We start from the raw sequence: 24614 nt of genomic DNA on the forward strand, positions 1-24614 counted from the left end.
AGTCTCACTCTGTTGCCCAGGCTGGAATGCAATGATGCAGTCTCCGCTCACTGCAACCTCTGCCTCCCCGGTTCAAGCGATTCTCCTGCCTCAGCCTCCTGAGTAGCTGGGATCACAGGCGCCCGCCACCATGCCTGGCTAATTTTTGTATTTTTAGTAGAGATGGGGTTTTTTCATATTGGCCAGGCTGGTCTCAAACTCCTGACCTCAGGTGATCCACCCCCCTCAGCCTCCCAAAGTGCTGGGATTACAGGCGTGAGCCACCGTGCCTGGCCCAGGTTAGCTTCTAAGCAGTAAAAATGGGCTCAACCCAGGACTGTCTGATTCCAGAAGCCATACTCCTAACCTCTCTGTCCTCTGTTTAGTAGGGTGGCTGGGAACAGTGGTTTCCTTGCAAGCTGCAAGGGTCAGGGGACACAGCAGGATGCGGAAGTGGCAGGTAGACAGGATTCTTTCAGCAAATATATCCAAGGGCCAAGATCTGTGCTGGGTTCTGGGCATCAAGGAAAATCAGGTGTGCATGATCTGTCCAAGGCCTGTGGGCAAGGATGGCACAGGAACAGACATCCCATGACCAATGACCTACTTGTAACAGGTATGATGGAAGAGTGGAAGGTTACAGAGGGACTCCTGCTTTAGATTGGTATGAGAGTGGGTCCAGGAGAGCTTCTCGAATGTTCTATCCATCACTAGTCTCTAGCCCCATGCAGCTATTTAAATTTTGATTTTAATTCCGGCTGGGCACAGTGACTCACGCCTGTAATCCCAGCCCTTTGGGAGGCCGAGAGGGGGGTGAATCACCTGAGGTCAGGAGTTCAAGACCAGCCTGGCCAACACGGCAAAACCCCATCTCTACTAAAAATAACAAAAAATTAGCCGGACGTGGTGGCACGCACCTGTAATCCCAGTTACTCCCGAGGTTGAGGCAGTAGAATTGCCTGAACCCGGGACGTAGAGGTTGCAGTGAGCTGAGATCAAGTCACTGCACTCCAACCTGGGTGACAGAGCGAGACTCTGCTTCGAAAACAAAACAAAACAATTTTTTTTTTTTTTTTTTTTTGAGACGGAGTCTCGCTCTCTCGTCCAGGCTGGAGTGCGGTGGCCGGATCTCAGCTCACTGCAAGCTCCGCCTCCCAGGTTCACGCCATTCTCCCGCCTCAGCCTCCCGAGTAACTGGGACTACAGGCGCCCGCCACCTCGCCCGGCTAGTTTTTTGTATTTTTTAGTAGAGACGGGGTTTCACCAACTAATTAGTATATTTAAATAAAATATTATAAACCATAACTGTTCAAGTTTGGAGAGCTAACTTTTCCTAAATACTAAGGGATTACCTCTTAACACAGCCGAGCATCCTTTCTTTTCATTTTACTTTTTTTGCATAAAAAACATTTTAAAATGTATTTGATACTTCTTATCTTTAAGTTTTTTTCTATTGTTGTTACAATAATTAATAATTGTTGAAAATATGAAAGGTTCAGAAAAGCCCAAGTCTGTTATTTTTCTTCATAGTAGGTATGTCAAACCTTCTCCATAAATCTATGCTTTCATTTCTCTTTTTTGCTATCTACTAAGCAGAAATGATGGAAATCTTTAGGAATTCCCTCAACTTCCTCCTATCCCACCTTCAAATTAATTTTTTATTCTTGCCTAAACTTTTTTACTACCCTCTTATGCTGTGTAAATGGCCTCCTTCCTGCTGTATAAGGTTGATGAATAATTCCTTTGTGTTGTAGATCTAATTTCCTCCCACCTCAGCAATCTTGTTCATTTATGATACACTCCTCCCTCTATTACTGTTAGTCGCTATCCTGCTTATCCCCACTTAACAACTAAATTCTTAAAACAGTTCTGTACTTTACTATTTCTACTTGATACTGTTTCACCTGATACTTATTATTCAGTTTTCTGACCCAACTCTCCACTAAAACTGCTTTTGAAAGTCACTAATGACCTCCTCTTTGCTGAATAAATGGAGATGTACTTGTTTCTATCTTAAACAACCATTCTACAGCATTTGACACATCAAGAGCTCCTGTTTTCTTGAAAAAGACTCTTTTGGCTTCTATTTATCACTCTTCAGTTTTCTATCTTCCTGTTCAAGCCCTTCAGTCTTACATAGAGACTCCTTGTATTCTGTCTGCTCCTTAAATGTTGATTCCCAAGGATTTGCACTTAACAGTGATTTTACTTCAAGAGCCTTTTATATAGGAAATTCTTCTAAAAGGTGAGTGTAAATGTCTTTAATAGGAATTTCTTTTGCTTTCCCTTGATTGAAACGCACAGGTTTTGACCATTGTGTATCTCTGTGATTTGAAAGTATCTGTTGAGGGAATATTGAAAAGCATTGAGTTAGGTGCCCCAGTCCCTGGATAGTGAGACTAAACTGGTTTCATAGACTTACCTTCTGCATTGTCATTCTAACCAGAATAACAGTTTTAGCTGGGTTCAGAAGAAATTGGTATATTTATAAACTTTCTGGTTTTTAGGCCACTTTTATATGCTTTTTCAGAACCCCCGAATAACTTTTGTCTTTGTGTATTTTATGTTTCCATAACTGTCATATTATGAACCTGAGAAAATTTTAAAATATGTATTTATTCATTAATTTAACAATGACATATAAAAATCCAATATATGCTATTATGAAAAATAACTATTTTGCAAAGTAAAAAATAATAATTGTGAGGAGGTGGCAGTGTTTTGCATCATTTTGCAAATTGTTTTAATGTCTGGCTTTATAGTTGATAGGTAGATTTTCTTACCTGCCTTACATTACATTACATTACATGCCTTACATTCCACCTGTTAACCGCATCACATATTCTGGAAAACTTCACTATCTACTCATGGGAGAATGAGTACACCAGGCAAACAATATAGTGTTATAGAAGTAGTTTGATTTTGTAGAACTCCTGAAATTGTCTCAGGGACCTCCCCACTATCCTCAGACCCCCTCTGAGAATCACTTGTCTATAAGAACAGCTTTGCAAACTTGGTTGTTTTCCTATTGCCTACCCATCTTCTTTTCTCACTTTTAATTTTTTCTTCTAGATGAAATCATGCTCCCAGTGCTTCATTAACATCGTATGTGTAGTGACTCCAAAATCTGGAGCTCTCAGTTTAGCATTGACCAACTGGGCATCTCCATCTGAGTTATGTATCTTAAGGGCATCACTTTTCCTACCAGATACCAACAGTCCTGAGAGTCATCAGTGACACTCCTTCTTTCCCTCCACGCAGGCATTTACCAGATAGTTTTATGTACCAAATACCATTGAAAACCATCTGTTCCTCTTGATTTACTCCTAACATTCTCGTTCTTAAGGTATTTGTTTATTGTCTATAAATTTATTTTACCAAAATAACCTCCTAATCCCATCCCTTGCTTATAGTTTTGTCTCCTAATTTATTCTCCACTTTAAAACAAGAATAATCTTTCTTAAAAAGTCTTTTTACTGAAGTATACTATATGTTCAGAGGAATACACAATACATGTGTCCAAACCATTGGATTTTCACAAACTGAACGCATTTGTAAAACCATCACTCAGATCAGTAAGTAGTAAATTACTATTTTCCCATAGTCTCCTTGTGTTTTCTTCTAGTCACTGCTCCTTACCCTCACCTCCCAAAGGTAACTGCTGTCCTGATTTCTAGCACCATTAATTAGTTTTGTCTGTTTGAGCTCTATATAAATAGAATTGACAGCATGTACTCTTTTTGTGCCTACCTTCTTTTGTTAACAGCATTATCTGAGATTGTACTTTATTTCACATATCATTCATTAGTTCTTATTGCTATATAGTGTTTTTTTGTATGAACGTGCCATAATTTAGTCTACTGTTGATGAACATTTAAGTAATTCCCAGTTTGGTGCTATTATGTATAACAAGGTGCTGTTACTATTCTTAAACATATTTTTTGGTAAACATGTACAGACACATACCCATTCCTCTTGAGTTTATGGTTCGAAGTGGAATTTCTGGGCCATTGAGTATGTATATGTTCCTCTTTAGTAGATAGTTTCAAATCAAAAATGGTTGTACTAGTTACCCATATGGTATTTTTGCCTTTTTCATCGTAGCTATTCTAAAATTTTGTAGTGGTATCTTACTGTGGTTTTAGTTTGCATTTTCCTAATGAAGTTGAAAACTTTTTCACATGTTCACTGACCATCGTACACCCTATTTTGTGAAGTGTCTATTCCAAATGTTTGCCATTCTTCTATTGTGTTACCTGTTTTGTTGTTGTTGTTGTTGTTAATTAGAGGAATCTTTATGTTTTCTGGATATGAGATTTTTATCAGATATATAAATATATTGTGAGTATTTTCTCCCACTCTATGAATTGCAGAACAGTCTTTTAAAAGAATAAATTGAATGTTCATTTTATTTTCCTGTTTCAAATTCCCTAATTTCCCATTGCCTTAAGGAGCAAGTACAAATTCTAACTATGCCTGTAAAACTTTTGATTATCTGGTTGCTCTCTATATTTCCAGTCCCCACTTCGAAGTCTGTCCTTTTTATTTGGTTCCTTAAACTTCTTGTATTTGCTCAGCATGTGTTCTTAAGGACTAATGAAGTAACATAAAAAGCAGAAGTATCATTGCAGTAGAATGTGTGAAAGTATTTTGGTAATCTTGGAGGTTAGTACATCCTCCTTAAATGAGACATAAAACCAGAAGTCTATTGTTGATGCATAAAACTGGGATTTCTGGGTAACAAAACTCTGAAGTTAAAAGCAGAAAAAAAACAGATGAAAGGCTAAAAGAAAATACTTGACACGTGTAACATGTGTAAGCATTAATAAAGACACTATATAGACATAATGAGTTTCTACAAATACATAAGAAAAAGACAGCCTAGTTAAAAAATGAGTAAAAATATATATGTATCGGATAGGTAACTCACAGGAGAAAAAGAAATGGCCAATAAATGCTCAATCTTACTGCAGGGAAATATTGATGAAAATAAAGAGATAGGATTATTCACCCATCAGTTTGGCAGAAGTGAAGAATATTAATGTTTTCAAGTGAGGGTTTACATTGATAAAGCAGTTTGGAGTACAGTTTGGTGATACTAGAAATAGAAGTATAGTTATTTTCAGTCCAGCAATGTAGTCTGAGAAATAATGTCATAGAAAAATACTTGTACTTGAACCAAAGTAGAACCAAAGTATATATCAAAATGTTCATCTAAGTCTTGTTTTTAACATCGAAATATTGAAAACAGTTCATCTGTCTTTAAGAAGGAAACCCTTTAAGTAAGCTATGATAAAGTATGATCATATTAATGAAATGCTTTGCAGGCGTTAAAATGAAGATAGTTGAACTCTATGACTTGGAAAGACCTTGTTTATAAGGCAGTGTTGAATGTTAAAGGGAAAAATGTAAAGCATTATTTTCATGCATATGACACTAAACTGTTAGTAGTGCTATCACTGGAGTAAGGATGGCCATAGGAGGAATATAAGGGAAATTTCATATTTTACTCTGCATATTCAGAATTATTGAAGACTTGCTAAAGTAAATGAGAGTGTATCATAAAGATAGAAAGTACAAAATATAGAATGGAATTCAAAAGCAAGTGTCTGAAATCGGTTAATAAATTTAGAAAACGTCTCAGACAGCTTGAGGTTATTGCTACAATTGCCTTTTAAAAACTGATACGCATAAATGATTCTAATTCATTGGAAAAAGGTTAAATATAATTCGAATGGTATAACAAGGCAATTCACAAATATTTATAGTTTTTAATCCTTACACATAAACCTTTTATATATCTATGATTATTTTTATACAATAAATTACTAGAAGTTGCTGTATTAAAGAGTATTGATGTTCTTAAGTCTTTTACCCATATTGACGAATAATTTTACAAGATAGATGTACTAGTTTACATTGCTACCACCAGAGAATGAGTATGTCCTTTATTTGTACCTTTACCAACAATTAATATTATAGTTAGAAAAAAAGGCTCCTAAATACATGAAAAAATATGTATATACTTTCTTCATTTCTTTCTCTTTGTGAATTGCCTTGTAATATCCTTTGCCTGTTCTGTTAATTAGTAAGAATTCTTTATATAGAAAGAATCTTAACCTTTTCTTTTGTGTTGCATATATTTTTCTGTTGTATATTCTTAAAAATATCTACCTTGTTAAATATACCATTCTAATTATACTTAATATTTTTCTGATGACTTAGAATCATTTATGTGAATCAATTTTTATAAGGCAAAATTTTAATGATAACCTGAAGCTACATGAGAGACATTTTCTAAATGTATTAACTTGCTTCAGACTCTTGTTTTTGAATTCCATCCTGGATTTTGTACTTCCTGTTTTTTCTTCTGCTGTCAAAATACTGTCAGTTACAATGTGCCTGTCTTGTAGTCCATCTCTTACAGGTTAGGAAAACATCTGAGTTTTTATTATATGCATAAAATAAGCACCTTCAGAATAAAGACCTGAGAGCTTTTCTTCTGAGCAAACTATATTAGTTATGTTTACTACATTGACTAGACTTTTTTTTTTTTTTGAGACGGAGTCTTGCTCTGTCGCCAGGCTGGAGTGCAGTGGCGCGATGTCAGCTCACTGCAACCTCCACCTCCGGGTTCAAGCGATTCTCCTGCCTCTGACTCCTGAGAAGCTGGGACTACAGGCGCACACCAACATGCCCAGCTAATTTTTGTATTTCTAGTAAAGACAGGGTTTCACCATGTTGGCCAGGATGGTCTTGATCTCTTAACCTGATGATCTGCCTTCCTCGGCCTCCCAAAGTGCTGAGATTACAGGCGTGAGCCACTGCGCCTGACTGACTTAGACATATATTTTAACTGCTCAGGCCTCTCCCCGTTGGTTGGATAGTTGAAGATTGAGAACTGAAAGCTGGTTTTTATGTGTTCTGTATTGGTGATATTTCCAGTTGCGAATTATTAGATTGGCAGTGCGTTATTGATAACACAGTACCTTCAGAAACACTGTTAATCATTCTTCTCTATTAACTACTCTTTCCTTTGTTTTACCTGGGCGTTTGGTTATGGAATTTTATTGAATTTAAGAACATAATCAAACTAGATCATTGACTCCTATTATTGACTGATGTAAAGTATCTCAATAGAGGACAAAATAATAACTGGAGATAGCTAGTATTCACTTAATTAAATTCAGGATCTTCATTTTATCTAGTGAAAACTACTTGCCCTTAATTATTTAGTAATTGCTTTCTGACTGAAAAACATGATTTAGCCTATTTCATATATTTGCTGAGAAATTGTCATCGTTCTTCAACATAAGATGAGTAGTATATCAGGCTTAGTCACAAAGGGAGTGAATATATATGGTTACCCTCTCAGTCCCCAAGCATGAATGATGAATAGTTGTCATTCTAATGCATGTGAGCAATATATAACAGCAATGTTCGTTTTCTTGGGTTTTAAGCAGTCAAGTAGGACTTCTTATGTTTGTTGTTTTTTAGTTCTTCATTTTATTTCTTTACCCAAGGTTAAGACATGATCTAAAGTGCTAGAAGTATAGCTTGAGAAGGCACCTCAGTTTGTGATCAGTCAAATCCAACGTGGTCAATGAAATTCCCACCTCTAGGCTCCTGGGCATTTCTGGCAGATGAGGGTGATGGGGCTGGGTGCTAGTGCCAGTAACTTCTACATATTTTAATGAAATAGATCTGCACACCACTCTTCTTTTTTGATTTTTTAACCAATCTTCATAGCTTTTTATCAGAAAATATTAAATGGAAATAGAAATATGGCATCAGATCCATTGAGATGGACAGTTGTGATCTAAGGAAATAGTACAAATCACTTGTGAAGAAAATGTTATAAATCCTTAAAAATTAGTTTATGTACACATTAGTACTAATATTACTTTAGTTTGAATGATGTATTTTAGTAGTGTGTCTTTAGGAAAATCAAGGAGGTAATGAGTCGCATCATATACAGCATGAAATATTGAAGGTTTTGGTATCTTTAAGACTTAGAAATGCAACTGAGCGCCTTTTGTCTTTTAAAATTCCATCTCCTAACAAAAAAACCCAACTTGCAACCAACCCAAAACTATTTCCAGAAAACCCAGAAACTTTAAAAATATTTGGCTTTTCTTAAAGAAATCAACCATGGTGATTTTAATCCTTTATAGAAATGGTATCTGTTTCTTTTATCTTTTAGAAGTGTGTCATTCTGATGAAAGACTCTGCCATTTAGATTTGCATAAGAAATTAGTTGAAAAAAGTCTGTATGATTTTTGGCATAGATAATTATGCTAGTTTATAACAGTAATGCAATTTTATTTTAAAGATTCTGACAATGGAGATATTAATTATGATTATGTTCATGAATTATCATTGGAAATGAAGCGTCAGAAGATACAGAGGGAATTAATGAAGCTGGAGCAAGAAAACATGGAGAAGAGAGAAGAAATTATCATTAAAAAGGAGGTATGCTATTTATTGCAATAAATATGTTAGTACTTAATAGCAGCATTCGTATTGATCAGATAATGCAGCTTCTTGCTACATCTTAAATTATACTAGCATACTGATATATTGATCAATCCACTATATATGTACTACTCCATATATATTCATTTAATCTTCACGTTATTCTGTTAGATAAGTATCAAATATTTGTGTTATTGAATAGGTGAGCAAAGCTGAGAGTTTGTTGCCTAGAGTCATCAGCTAATGTAACATGGGGTTTGAATCTACATAGGTCTGTTTCAGGCCCATGCTATTTCTAGAATACCTTGTTTCTTTTCTGAAAAGTGAAGATACAGTTATTTTAAATATAATTTATGATTTTTCTGAGGAGATTTTGAAATTTTATGATTTTAATTTACTTAATTGAAACTGGTATATGTTAGAACAGTTATATTGCTTAAAATCATGGATTCAGGAGTCAGACTAATATCAACAGATAGTGGCTATTGTAATTTATTATTTTTATTTCAAACTTTTTTTGTAGGGATGAGATCTTTCTCTGTTACCCAGGCTGGAGTGCAGTGGCACTCACTGCAGCCTTGAACTCCTGGGCTCGAGGGATCCGCCCATCTCAGCCTCCCTAATAGCTGTGTCCACAGGCACGTTCCATGCCTGGCTTTTTTTTTTTTTTGTATAAGAGATAAGGTTTTTTTTATGTTACCCAGGCTGATCTCAAACTCCTCACCTCAAGCAATCCTTTCACCTCAGCCTCCCGAGAAATTGGGATTACAGGTGTGAACCACTGCACCCAGCAATAATATTTAATTTTAATCTGAAGTTTGGTGTGATTCTAAAATACTGTAAGCCTTGTTGTACCGTAAGTGGAGGAATTTCTGAATTGACTTACTGAATTTTTTAAAGGTTTCACCAGAAGTGGTTAGATCAAAATTGTCCCCATCACCTTCTCTAAGAAAGTCTAGCAAATCTCCGAAGCGAAAATCAAGCCCGAAATCGTCTTCAGCTAGCAAGAAAGATAGGAAGACATCTGCAGTATCTTCTCCCCTGTTGGACCAGCAGAGGTCAGTAGGATGATAAATAGTATCAGAAGAAAATAGCTTTTTCTGAAGTGATACTAAAAAGAATTAGTAGGTTATAGAAGTGTAGTTTTAATACATTTTATATTTAATGTAAGCTTTTTTGTTCTAAAAAGAAGTTTGAAATGTTTCAATTAAAAAGACAGTTATAGAGAACAATAAAACAAGTATTTGTGTAACATCCTCATATGCTTCAGAGCTTTTTATTTTTTAAGAAATAAAAATAAAAGATACATTTCCTGTTCCTCTCTTAAATCTGGTGTTTATGATACTTGTGCATGTGTTTATACTTTAATATGTGTTTTGCAATGTATAGTATTGCTTTCATCTATTTAATTGTAATACGGATATATCATAACCTTCTACACTTTGCTTTTTCACTTAACATTTTTTTTTTTTTTTGAGACGGAGTCTCGCTGTGCTCCCAGGCTGGAGTGCAGTGGCGTGATCTCGGCTCACTGCAAGCTCCGCCTCCCGGGTTCACGCCATTCTCCCGCCTCAGCCTCCCAAGTAGCTGAGACTACAGGCGCCCGCCACCACGCCCGGCTAGTTTTTTGTATTTTTAGTAGAGACGGGGTTTCACCATGTTAGCCAGGATAGTCTTGATCTCCTGACCTCGTGATCCACCCGCCTCGGCCTCCCAAAGTGCTGGGATTACAGGCTTGAGCCACAACATTTTTATATTTATCTATATTGATACATATAACCTTAGTTCATTCATCTTGGTATTTATATTATAAATTTGTCTACTCTTCTGTTGAACATTTATGTTATTTCCTGTTTTTAAACTGCTATAAATTATACACAAAAAATTTTTGTCTCTGTATATGTTATCAAGAGATTGAATTCTTTATAAATTAGAATTACTGTAGATTGAATTCTTTATAAATTAGAATTACTGTAGAAGCCAGCTGAAGAAGTAAAAATAGAAACATTTATATTCAGGGACTAAGAATAAGGAGAAGATACATTTTCATTTAATGTCACTCTGAACTATTTATATTTTATTTTAATTAAAGTCCATACCCTAGTTTTATCTTATAAAAAAATGAACTAAAAATATCTTCTACCTAATATTTAATCAGTTAACAAGCCCTATTTGAACCTGTAATGAAACTCATATTTATCTCCCTCCTTGTAGTTTCTAGAGACTAACCCTATTTCAGACTCTACTTAACTTTTTGCCTAGATTATTATATCATCCTATTAACTATATTGAGTTTATTTAGTTTCTGTCCCACACACACGTAAACATTCTCATTCAGCTGCCTCAACCCATTTATTTTATAGATGCTGTTAGAGAAATCTTAAAAGGACAATTCCAATTAATTTATTATACCATTGTAAAACTCAGTGGTTTTTCATTCTGTACAGTGAAATTCGGATTCCTTAGAATGACATTTACACTTTGGTCTTTTCTTTCTTGTCAGTAGTTTTTGTCCAGCTTGCTCCTACCTAACCCCTTCTACTCTCAATTCTTCAGTCTCTAGCTCAAATTCTAAGTTTTCCCATTTCTCTTTATGGAACATAAGTTCTGTTCCCTTTATGTACCTATCAGATTTTGCTTGTACCTCCCTGTTGATATTAATTGCCTGTTGCATTATATTTCAGCTGTGACTTATGTTTTACAACCTTTATTAAATTTAAGCTCCTTGAAGATTGGGATCTTGATTGTTCATAGTTCTGTCTTCTCATAGTGCCTACTTGGCATAGAACTTTGTGTTGTAATAAGGCACTCAGTAAAGTTGAGTTGATCCTCTCCTTTGTTCATGTAACTGAGTAAATACTGCAAAGGGATATTGAAGAAGTTGAATGAACAGAGAATGATAGCATCCACTCCACTTGCTCTTATCCTCTTGGCTAACCATTTATGTAACTTTCCCTCAATTCTATTCATTTTGCTGATAAACTGCAGACTAGAAATACCCTTTTTTCCTTTTCTTATCTGTTCTGTTTATAGAATATTTGAAACTTAATCTTTTCTTAGAAAGTTTTGATAACTATTTAGACAAAGGGTTAGTTTCATCTTTTAATACAGTCTTTTACTACTTTATTAGTAACTCATCCTATTATAAATATTTGTCATAAATAATCACTCGCACTCTTTTAATTACTGTATTTCTTGTATTCTACTATGTTGTTGACTTTAAGGTGCGCCATTAATTTAATAATAAAAGCAAAAGGACCTGGAAAAACAGTGTATTAAAAATACAAAGAAAATACTGAATTGAGTATAGCATTTCTTTTTTTTTTTTTTTTTTTTTGAGTATACCATTTCTTTAGCTATGCAATTTACATTGCCTAGAGTGTGTCAAGTAATCATCTTTTAATTTTATTGCTGGATCATGCTATCAACTAAGAACATACTAAGCACATGTAAGGATTAGAATTTCAGTTAAAACTCAGTGGAGTATTTCAACCAGTGTCAGCCACCTGAGGTGTGACAATCAGGTAAAGAAACTTCTTGGTCTTACTAGATTATCATATTGAATGGAAAGATATAATTACTGACAAATTAAAACTTACACTTTTCCCTGAAAGCTGGCACTTTTCTTTGTTTGACATTTATTTTGAGATATAGTCTGATAGGAAGATTTGTCCTGATATGTGAGATACGGTATAATCTAAAATCATAAATATATTACCTGTTCTGTCCATCTGCACTTTTAATCTTAGTTTTTATTAGGTGAATTTTTCTTTATAGCTCTTTGTACAGAGAATATTAAGTATGTCAAAAGCTAATCTAAAACAATAGTTTTGAAGAGAGAAAGGATTAAAAACTGATAAAAGTAGACCAATGGGCTCTTTGCCACAAGTCGGAAGTAGGCTCTGTGGCACTGGAATAACAATGAGTTGACTTTTTAAATGTTGAAGATATTGTTGATTTCAGAATACACAAAACCAGTTTTGGCCTCTTCAGTCGGAAAGCACTATAACGTAATTGTGTTTTCTAACCACATAAAATTTTGATGGTAATGTGAAGAAATTCTGTACTTTAGTAAATATATTAGAATAATCTGGATTGTGATTATAGCTAAGTCCCAAAATGTCAGTGATTTAACACAACAGAAGGTTATTTCTCACATCAAGTCAAAATGAGTGTTTCTTATTGACAGGTGGCTGTCCTATACATGGAGAGTGAGTAACCCCGGCTCCTTCTGAGCATGATTCCACTTTCTTGGGTTTTCAAGGAAACCAAAGAATGGAATGTACAAAGAAAAATGGAAACTGAGTAGTACGGTTATTTAGCTCTAGAGTTTGCAATTGCCTGGAATATCAGAGTCCTTTGAGATTTGGGCCTGGAAGTGGTGGTATACGTCATTTCCACTCACATTCCTTTGGCCAGATCTTGGCCACTTGGCCATGCTTAATTTCAACAAAGTGTAGATAGTATGGTTTACCACTGTACTCAGAAGAAAAGTTTGGTAAACACTCTGCTAGTCTGTCACAGGTGATAATGTAAAAATAGTTTGTGTCATGAATTCCTTTGTTGTTTAATCATGAATTTTAAAAGATAATTTTGATACAGATGCCAATTATTGATTCGTTTTTATCTTTAAAGTAGAAAAATATACAGAAATACAAGATATTTATCACATATCTGTTAGGGTGCATAAGAAGATTGAGTCATCTCATGAATATGCAATGAGATATGTGACTAATATGGTTGTTGGCAGAAGACAAGGATGAAAAATAGATTTAGTCATCATATTTTAGTAATTTCCTACTTGTTTACATGGTTAACTCTATCAGTGATAATAAGACACAGGGATGAGGACTAAGAAAGCTACATTTTCTGGGCCGGGCGCGGTGGCTCAAGCCTGTAATCCCAGCACTTTGGGAGGCCGAGACGGGTGGATCACGAGGTCAGGAGATCAAGACCATCCTGGCGAACACGGTGAAACCCCGTCTCTACTAAAAAATACAAAAAACTAGCCGGGCGAGATGGCGGGCGCCTGTAGTCCCAGCTACTCGGGAGGCTGAGGCAGGAGAATGGCGTGAACCCGGGAGGTGGAGCTTGCAGTGAGCTGAGATCCGGCCACTGCACTCCAGCCTGGGCGGCAGAGCGAGACTCCGACTCAAAAAAAAAAAAAAAAAAAGAAAGCTACATTTTCTGAATGCTCACTATGAGTCAAGTGCTTTTAAAATATTGCCAGCAATTTTGAGGTAGATACTATCGTGTATATATGTATACACGATATATATATATATATATATAACTAAGAACTCTTGGGACTTGAGAATTCAGCATGATAGGAAATAAGTTCTAGGATTTAGGCTTAGGGTCCTCATTTATAAATATCAGTAGATAGTGAAATTAGTAGATAGTGAAAACTCACCATATGTATGAAAAGGACTACTTACAAACCTAGTACCAGACTGAACACTCTGAGCAGATGGCTTACATGGAAACGTTAATACAGTAAACAGGAACAAACTTAAAGTATAAATTCATTTATAAGTTTAGCGCAATTTGTGAGGATATTGTATTTAGAGGACAAAAGCAGTTGATCATGGGAAAAAAACTGAACAACTGTATTTTTATTTTATTTTATATTTTTGCAGAAGACTGGAGTTTCATTATTAAATCAGTCTCCCTGAGCATTCGGTGATCAGAGTTTTAAAGGACAACTTGGTGGCGGGGTGGCAGGGAGACTGGGGGAAGCCAGTGAGCTGGGAGTGCTGATTGGTCAAGTCGGAGGTGAAATCATAGGGAGTCGAAGCTGTCTTCTTGTGCTGAGCCAGTTCCTCCGTGGGGGCTACCAGATCAGATGAGCCAGTTTATCGATCTGGTTGGTGCCAGGTTGAACAACAACTTTTTTTTTTTTTTTTTGAGAGAGAGTCTCACTCTGTCACCAGGCTGGTGTGCAGTCGGCTCACTGCAACCTCTGCCTTTCGGGTTCAAGTGGTTCTCCTGCCTCAGTCTCCTGAGTAGCTGGGATTACAGGCTTGTGCCACCACACCTGGCTAATTTTTGTATTGTTAGTAGAGGTGGGTTTCACCATGTTGGTCAGGCTGGTCTCGAACTGCTGACCTCCTCACAATCCGCCTGCCTCGGCCTTTCAAAGTGCTGGGATTACAGGCATGAACCAACACGCCCAGCCTGAACAATATTTTAAAAGAGAAAAGAGTTCAAATGGAAAATAACAGAATAGGACAGGTGCAGTGGTCTGAGGTGGGCAGATCACTTTAGCCCAAGAGTTTGAGACCAGCCTGGACAACATGGTGAAACCCTATCTCTACAAAAACACAAAAATTAGCCAGGTATGGTGGCATGCAACTGTACTCTTAGCTATTCAGGGGGCTAAGGCATGAGGATCACTTGAGCCCTGGAGCTCGAGGCTGCAGTGAGCCATGATCGTGCCACTGCACTCCAGCCTGGGCAACAGAGCGAGACACCATCTCCAAAAAAAGAGAAGAAATCGAAAAATAGCAGAACAATGAAATTGCCAAATTTAGAATTAGCAAAATGAATACTACTTTAAAAATTACTGAATATAAAGACAGATTTAAGATCCTGGAAAAGCAGAAAAAATGGAAATGACAGAGAAATCTAACATGGAGGAGAGATCCAAGAGATACAGTAACTGTATAATAAAGAGAACTGCAGAGACTTGGGTCATGAGGAAAAGTTACGAAATGAAAGTAGAAGAAATAGAGTAAAAAGTTTGAAGTTTCAGATTGAAACAGTCCATTTAGTGCTGGAAAAGGTTTTTTAAAAATACCTGGACTTAGTGAAAATCTTTTTCCAGTGAATAATTTTCAGGGGATAATGTTCATAAGCATGCCAACAGAAAAACCAGTTTACCTGAATAGTAAAAAATTTGATTTTCTTTGGACTTCTTACCTGCAACGTTAAATGTTACAAAATATTTTAACTAGAGGTCTGAGGTAAAAGGATTTTGACATGAAAATGCTATATTCAATAAAACTGTTGTTAAGAGGCAAAGACAGCCAGTGTTGAATGTGTATGGGATCAAAGTTATACCACTTACTTAAAATTACTTAAATTACCAAAAAGAGGCACTTAAAGAACAAAGTCTGTACCCAAAAATCAATTACAAATAGATAAAAGACAAATGTGAAAGGCAAAACTACAAAATTTTAGGAGACCATCTTTGTGACCTCAGAGTTGGTAAAATTTTCTTAAACAAGATTCAAAGATTTATGATGAATATATACTGACAATGGTTGGTATTTCATTTGTAGATGATGTAATTGTGTTTTTTAAATAACGATGACAACCTGGAAGCCACCTGAAGAACTATGAAATTGTTTTAAAAAGTTTTGGAGCATTTTTTTCAAGGAAATTCTATACAGTCAATGAAAATGATTATATCTAAATCTGCTTTTTTAAAAAAGTTTTATTTTGAGATGGAGTCTCACTCTGTCACCCAGAATAGAGTGTGGTGGTGCAGTCTTGGCTTACTGCAACCTCTGTCTTCTGGGTTCAAGTGATTCTCCTGCCTCAGCCTCCTGAGTAGCTGGGATTACAGGCACCCACCACCATGCCTGGCTAATTTTTGTATTTTTAGTAGAGAGAGGGTTTCACCATGTTGGCCAGGCTGGTCTCGAACTCCTGACCTCAAGTGATCCACCCCCTCCGCCCCTCCCCCTAGCCTCCCAAAGTGTTGGGATTATAGGCATGAGCCACCTGAATCTACTTTGTGTTACAGAAAGATGCTTGCACTTTGTCTATGTTTAGTATTTTAAAATTTTACAAAACATTGTGATAGGATATTCCATGAATGTGTGTAACACACACACACACACACGTAGAGTTACCCATTTCCAATGATGAGAGAAAATAGTGGTGACCATATATATATATATGATTTGCACATATTTTCTCCCATTCTATAAGTTGCCTTTTCACTTTGTTGATTGTGTCCTTTGACATGCAAAAGTTTTAAAATTTGATGTAGTCTCATTTGTCTATTTTTGCTATGTTGTTACCTGTGCCTTTGGTGTCATAGCCAAGAAATCATTGCCAAGTCCAAGGTCATGAAGCTTTTCTTTCTTTTAGGATTTTTATAGTTTTTGCTTTTATGTTTAGGTCTTTATTTTGAGTTAATTTTTGATCTGGTACAATATAAAGGTCTAGCTTCATTCTTTTGCATTTGAATACCCAGTTTTAAATGAGTAGACAGAGAAAGATATATGGCAAAAGTATGTAAATATTCAAGATGTTGAAAATAGTTCTCCTTGAGTAGTAGAATTATAGGTAATTTTTGCTTTCTTTGTCTACTTTTCTATGTCTTAAAAAAATAGTTTAAGTGGTCATTGTATTAGTATCTTTTCTGAACGTGTCTTCCTATTTAACCTCTATCTTTTCTCAGAAACCTGCCCCTTTAAAGTTATATAATAATAAGCAGTGTTAACAAAATAAGTATTAAGTAAATTCTTCACCCATTTCTGTTTTTTTTCTTCTGCATATTGGTTAGTAGTGTACAAAATAATAAAGGGCAAGTAATATAAAGGAACACTGCTGTTTTTAAGAAGACTTTAAAAAATATCCTTTTGGCATATTTGAACCTCTAATGATAGCTTTGTGTTACCTTCAGAAATTCAAAAAGCAACCAAAGTAAAAAGAAAGGACCACGTACTCCTAGTCCACCCCCTCCTATACCAGAAGATATTGCTCTGGGGAAAAAATACAAAGAAAAATACAAAGTAAAAGACAGGATAGAAGAAAAAGCAAGAGATGGAAAGGACAGAGGACGAGATTTTGAAAGACAAAGAGAAAAGAGAGACAAGCCAAGGTAAGTAGGATTGTATGTTTTTAACAATATTAACTTTTGTAGAATATAGAATATTTACTTTTCAGAAGATTTTGGGCATTAGCATATTGGATATTTTAGTTTTGTTTACAATAGTGTGTATATTTATTTTAATAATTCCCATAATATCTATTATGAGTCATGGATAATTCAGTAAGCGTTAACTTTTACAATTTATATTTGAATTTTATATTTACATAAAATGTACCATCTTCATCATTTTAAAGTTTATAGTTTAGTAGTGTTAAGTATTTTTACATTGTGAAACAATTCTCCAGAACTTTTTTATTTTGCAAATCTGAAACTCTGTATGTATCAAAAAATAACTCCCCCTTTTCACCTTTTTCCAGCTCCTGGTAACTATCATCCTATTTTGTTTCTGTGAATTTAACTGCTTCAGATACCTCATATAAGTGGAATCATAGTGTTTGTCTTTTTTGACAGGCTTATTTCACTTAGCAGAATGTCCTCGGGGTTCCTTCTTGCTGTGGCATGTGACAGGATTTCCATCCTTTTTAAGGCTGAATAATATTTCATTGTATGTATATGCCACATTTTGTTTATCCATTCATCCATTTGATGGATGCTTGGGTTCTTTGACGTCCTGGCTATTAGTGCTGCTATGAGAATGAATATGTAAATAATCCCTTTGAGACCCTGCTTTCAGTTCTTTTGTATATATACCCAGAAGCAGAGTTGCTGAATCATATGATAATTCTATTTTTAATTTTTTGAGAAACCTCCATACTGTTTTCCATGGCAGTTGCACTGTTGTACATTCCCAAAGAGTACACAAGTGTTCCAGTTTCTCCATACCTTCACCAACACTTATTTTCTGTTTTTGTTTGTTTTATAGTCGCTATTCAAATAGGTGTGTTTATCTCATTGAGGTGAGGTGTTATCCCATTGAGGTTTTGATTGGTATTTCTCTGATGATTAGTCATGTTGAACATCCTTTCATGTGCTTGTCGGCCATTTGTATATCATCTTTAGAGAAATGTCTTTCCAATTCTTTGCCCATTTTTTAATTGGGTTATTTGGTTTTTTTTCTGTTAAGTTCTAGGAGTTTGTTATATATTCTGGATATTAAACCCTTATCAGAGATAAGATTTTAAAATATTTTTTCCTATTCCATATGTTGCTTTTTTTCTTCCACTCTGTTAATTGTTTTTCTTGGCATGCAAGAGAATGGTTAACTAGAGCCTTCACAGTTCTTAAGTATGTTTTTTTAAACTATACTCTATATTTTACAATCCAGCAGGTGTGTTTGTGAAAAGTACATGTAAATGTTTTTGGTGATTGACATTCTATCAGTAAAGCCTTTGGTTTCCCTAATGGTTCTTTGTACTTTTATTTTGGTATTTTGACTAAGAAGTCTCTGAGAGATGGTTCTTAACACCTATTCCTAGGTAGTTTATCATTTAAATGGTAAAAACATTTGTATTATGAGGACTTGAATATTACACAGGCTGATCCTTTATTTTCCAGTTTTTCTCCCTGGCTTATCCCTAAATGGTATGCATAGGACTCACCTGTTACTTAGTATGTAGACAAATCTGAACTTGGTGTTTTATTTTGTTTTGTTTTCATCTAAAGACATGAAACAACAGAGCTAGGGATACTGGAAGATTATATAAATAGCTGATCTGCACGCACTGGAGTTCTACAGCCGTATGTGACAAGGTTGGAAAAAGACATTTTGGTTTAGGAAGAGTTAATTTAATTACCAAGGTTCTTAGGTGGGGCCGTTATTTTCATTTGTCTCTATTACTCTGTCTAAAGAAATTACAGGTGCACCAATTTTATTGAACCTCGCAGATGTGTATTTTTACAGATGGAAGGTTTATGACATCCCTGAATTAAACAAGCCTATCAGTGCCACTTTTCTAATAACGTGTTCACTTTGTATCTCTGTAATTCTTGAAATATTTCAAGCCTTTTCATCATTATTGTATCTCTTATGGTGGACTGTGATCAGTAATTGTCAACATTACCATTGTAATTGTTTTGAGGCATCGTGAACTGCACCCGTATAAAACAGTGAACTTTATCTGCAAATGTGTGTGTTCTGACTGCCCTACTGACTGGCTAGTCCCCTGTCTCTCACCATCTCCTTGGGCCTCTCTATTCCCTGACACACAATGATTCCCTCTCAGTTCCCTAAGATGTTATTGAAATTAGGCAACTAATAACCCCACATGTAGTGGCCTCTAAGTGTTCAAGTAAAAAGGAAGAGTCTCTTACTTTAAATCAAGAGCTAGAAGTGATTAAGCTCAGTGACGAAGGCATATTGAAAACTTAGGTGGCAAGCTAGACCTCTTGTGACAGTCAGCTAAGTTGTGAATGCAAAGGTAAAGTTCTTGAAGGAAATTTAAAGTGCTACTCCAATGAACATATGAATGAGAAGAAAGCAAAACAGCTATATTGCTGATGTGGAGGAAGTTTGAGTGGTCTGGATAAAAGATCAAAGCAGCCACAATTGAAATCTGCCACAATATTCCTTTAAGCCAGAGTCTAATCCAGAGCAAGGTCCTAACTCTGTTTAATTCTTTCGAGGCTGAAAGGGTAAGGAAGCTGCAGGAAAAAAAGTTTGAAGTTAGGAGAGGTTACTTCATGACATTTAACAAATGAAGCCATCTCCATAGCTCAAAAGTGCAAGATGAAGCAGCACATACTGATGAAGAAGCAGTGGCAAGTTATCCAGAAGATCTAGATAATTGATGTTGACCACACTAAACAAATTTTCATTGTAGTTGATACAGCCTTATTGGAAGAAGATGCCATCTAAGATGTTCACAGCTAGAGAGGAGAAGTCAATGCCTGGCTTCAAAGCTCCGAAGGACAGGCTGACTCTCATTCGGGGCTAGTGCAGCTGGGGGTTTTAAGGTGAAGCCAGTGCTCATTTACCATCCTGAAAATCCTAGGATTTTAAAGAACTATGCTAAATCTACTCTGCCTGTGCTCTTAAGTGGAACAACAAGCGTGGATGACAGCACATCTGTGTACAGCATGGTTTAACTAAATATTTTGAGCCCACTATTGAGACCTATTGCTCAGAAAAAAAGATTCCTTTCAGAATACTACTGCTTGTTTGTGATGTGCCTGTTTACACAGGAGCTCTGACGAAGATGTAAGAAGAGAGTAATAGTTTCATGCCTGCTAAGACAAAAGGCACCCTACAGCCCATGGATCAAAGACTAATTTTTACTTTTGAGTCTTATTTTAAAAATACATTTTATAAGGCCACAGCTGCCATGGATAGTGATTCCCCTGATGGATCTGGGCAAAGTAAATTGAAAACTTTATGGAAAGGATTTACTATTCAAGATGCCATTAAGAACATTTGTCATTCATGGGAGAAGGTCAAAATATTAATATTTACAGGAGTTAGAAGAAGTCAGTTACAACTTTCATGGATGACTTTGAGAGGTTCAAGACTTTATTGAAAGAAGTAACTGCAAATGTGGTGGAAATAGCAAGAAAACCAGAGTTAAAAGTAGATCCTGAAGATGTAACTGAATTGCTGCAATCTCAAATCAGACTTGAACGGATGAGGAGTTGCTTCATATGGATGAACAAAGAAAGTGGTTTCTTGAGATGGAATCTACTCCTGGTGAAGATGCTAGAAACATGTTTTAAATGACAGTGACACCAAATAATTTAGAGTGTCACATAAACTTTGTTGACAAAGCAGCAGCAGGATTTGAGAGCACCAGGTTTGTTTTTTGTGTATGTATGTGCTGTTTTTTGTTTTTGTTCTCGCTGTTACCCAGGCTTAAGTGCACCGGCGCAATCTCAGCTCGCTGTGTCTGGCTATCACCCAGGCTTTAAGTTCACTGGCGCCATCTCAGCTCACTATAGCCTCTGCCTCCCATCAAGTGGTCAAGTGATCCTCCCACCTCAACCTCCCAAGTAGCTGGGCTTACAGGCATGCATCGCCACACTCAGCTAATTTTTAAAATTTTTTTGTAGAGATGAGATCTCGCTATGTTGTCCAGACTGATCTCGAACTCCTGGGCTCAAGTAATCCTCCTGCCTCAGCCTCCCAAAACGTTGTAGTTATAGGCTTGAGGCACCATGCCCAGCTGACTCCAGTTTTGAAAATTCTACTGTGGGTAAAATGCTAGCAAACAGCATCACATGCTACAGATAAATCTTTTCTGAAAGGAGGAGTCAATTGGTGTGACAAACTTCATCATCGTCTTATTTTAAGAAATTGCCACAGCCTTCTCAGCCTTTTGCAGCCTCCACCCTCATCAGTCAACAGCCATCAGCATCAAGATAGTACCCTTACCCACAAAATGGTGGTAACAACTCTCTGAAGTCTTAGATGATTGTTAGCATTTTTTTAAATAAAGTATTTTAAAAATTAAGTTATGTACTGTCTTTTTTTTTTTTTTTTTTTGAGATGGAGTTTCTTTCTCTCACCCAGGCTGGAGTGCAGTGGCGTGATCTTAGCTCACTGCAAGCTCCGTCTCCCAGATTCATGCCATTCTCCTGCCTCAGCCTCCTGAATAGCTGGGACTACAGGCACCTGCCACCACGCCCGGCTAATTTTTTTTGTATTTTTAGTAGAGATGGAGTTTCACCGTGTTAGCCGGGATGATCTTGATTTCCTGACCTCGTGATCCACCCATCTCGGACTCCCAAAGTGCTGACAGGTGTGAGCCGCCGCTCCCGGCCTGTACTTTTTTAGATATAAATCTGTTGTACACTTAAAAGGCTACAGTATAGTGTAAACATAACTTGTGTGTACACTAGGAAACCAAAACATTTGTGTGGCTCACTTTACTGTGATATTTGCTTTATTGTGGGAACCAAACCTACGTTTCTGAGGTGTACCTGTATTAATTTTAAAACTAAACAGTATCTTTGTCACTGTCTTCAGATTGATAAGGAATGTAATTAAATTTTAGTGTCTAAATTCCTTTTGGAAAAAAATTCCCCTTAAAAACACTTTGAATGTTATAATGGGCATATTAGTGGTATTTTGTTTACTAGGAGGTGTTGTGCTTAAGTAAAATTGCGAATTCATTCATCCGACAGTACAAGTAGAAGTAATATAGTGATGGGGTGTGTGTGTGTGTGTCTGTGTGTGTTTGTAAAATAGTGTTTCCAAATATGTGGGTTTTGGCTTTGGGTTTTTTTTTTTTTTTTGCCCCCCTTCAAGTATGACCCACTAGGCTTACTGGATATAAGCAGTTGCTTACATTTCTTAAAGGGTGGCTTTCTATTGAGTTACCCATTTACGTGGCATAGGTGTGCATACACATAGCATAGGAGATACAACAATGCTACATGATCCTCTGACTTTAAATCCTTCTAGCTGTTCTCTGTGACTCAGTTGTCCAAATTCAAAAATAAGTTGTAACAGTTAATGCTTACTGAATTATCCATAACTCATAATAGATAATTGTGTCTCAATTGTCCAACCTTCTATATCAGGTGCTCTAACCCAAAGTCCATTGGTGGATTTTAGGGGTCTACAAGCTTCTTGAGTTATGTATAAAACTTTGCCTGTGTATGTGTTTTGGTGAGGGAGAGTGCCCATACCCTTCTAGAAAAGTTCATGATTTTTCCCCTCTCCAAAAAAAGTTAGAATCATGAATCATTCTTGAAGCCTAGGACACTAACCTGATGTCAAGGATTTGAGTACTTTCCTCCCAAACTGTCATTGGCATGTCAAGTTTGTTAAAAATGTACTCTTCCCAGAGTATTTGTAAGTTTAACACAAAATTCTGTCATGTGGTTAATTTTTAATTGAATAATTTGGAGACTTCAGCTCTTAAATGAATGTTATCAGTGTCTTCCAACTTTACTCAGCTTTGATTTATTTATGCAATGTTGATGAAAACCTGAGTACTAGTCATTTATGCAGAGAAAAAGTCTTATGGATTTATTATTCTGCTTTCAGAAAATATGGCAATTTCCCATAATTTTTTTTTAAAATAAACTTTCCATGACCTACTCTTTACAGAGAATAGTAAAATACTATTTCTACCCCCCTTATTCTCAGGGAATACATTCCAAGACCCTCAGTAGATGCCAGAAATGGCAGATAGTGCTGAACCTTGTATGTACGATGCATGAATTTCTTTTTCTTTATTCATAATTTCATGTATAGAATATTCCTTATTGTAGATTTTTGCAACCTCAGCATACAGTTTTTCTTCCTAAGAACTCAAAGGAAGTACTTTATGGCTTTTTTTTTTTTTTTGGCATATTCAAATTGCCAGCATCACTCCTCTTTGCGCTTGGGGCCATTATGAAGTAAAATAAGGGTTACTCGAACTGCATAATTACTGTTGTTGCCAAACTGCAAGTCAATCTGATAACTGAGATGGCTACAAAGTGATCAGTGAGCAAGTGCATACAGCATGTAGTTACCGGACAAAGGGATGATTCATGTCCAGGTTGGGATAGAGTGGAACAACAGGAGATTTCACTGTGCCACTTAGAAGTGTGTGCAGTTTAAAACATATGAATTGTTTATTTCTGGAAGTTTCCATTAGTATATTTGGACTATGATTGACCAGGGAAAACAAAAGAAAAGGTAAGCGAGGCCTACTGTGGTGGGAACCCAACAAACTAAACTAATTCTTTTTTCCTGTAAATTGTTTAGAAGAGATGTAAATCAAAGGGAAATTAAGTTTATTTTAGGTATTTAGTCAGAAAGATAATTTTTGAAGGGAATACTCTGTGTTAATATTCCTAACCTATTATGTCTAGATAATCCTAAATTGAATATTTATGATGATCTTTTGGTAGATCTGTAATACTTGCTTTTATAAGTGTACTCACTTATGTTAGTATATATTCTGTATACTTTCCCATGCCAAATCAGGAAAGTAATAGGTTAGTAGTATTTTAGGAACAAGGGTTTAAACACAAAATCTTCTTGGACAATAATCAGAAAAATCATCTGACAATTGCATGTAGCTCATTCTGCCAGATATTTTGGTTTCAGTATGATTGTACTGACAGGTGATATATTTTAATCATAATGCTAGGTTGTAGGACTTTGTGGCCAAATGAGAAAATAGTACTCAGAGCATAACTAATTAAAAAACAATCATTCCAACACAATTACCCGAATGTAGAAATCTGCTTATTAGTTGATAGTAGTTGTATCAGGTTGTTCTTGTATTGCTATAAAGAAATACCTGGGACAAGGTAACTTATAAAGAAAAGAAGTTGAATTGGCTCATGGTTCTGCAGGCTGTACATACATGGCTCCAGCATCTGCTTCTGGTGAGGCCTCAGAAAGCTTACTAGGAGGAGGTGTGCTGAAGTAAAAGTGCTAATT

General features: G+C 36.0%; 1 protein-coding gene across 6 annotated transcripts in view; it reads left to right on the forward strand.

Annotated features, from left to right (window-relative positions):
* Positions 1–1210: 1210 nt before the first annotated feature.
* The window catches only part of LOC116268493 (zinc finger CCCH domain-containing protein 13-like), a 62461-nt gene continuing 39057 nt past the window's right edge, over positions 1211–24614 (forward strand). For 2 of the 6 annotated variants that reach the window (XM_031661712.1, XM_031661714.1), the window contains exons 1-4: positions 1212–3554; positions 8312–8451; positions 9355–9512; positions 17093–17290. In XM_031661712.1, the coding sequence (XP_031517572.1) occupies positions 3470–3554; positions 8312–8451; positions 9355–9512; positions 17093–17290 (581 nt within the window). In that variant the 5' untranslated portion in view covers positions 1212–3469. Of the gene's footprint in view, positions 3555–8311; positions 8452–9354; positions 9513–17092; positions 17291–24614 lie in introns of all 6 variants that reach the window. The other 4 variants (XM_031661713.1, XM_031661716.1, XM_031661717.1 and 1 more) reach the window with 4 other exon arrangements.

The sequence above is a fragment of the Papio anubis genome, unplaced genomic scaffold, assembly GCF_008728515.1.
Source record: "Papio anubis isolate 15944 unplaced genomic scaffold, Panubis1.0 scaffold231, whole genome shotgun sequence".
Classification (NCBI taxonomy): Eukaryota; Metazoa; Chordata; class Mammalia; order Primates; family Cercopithecidae; genus Papio; species Papio anubis.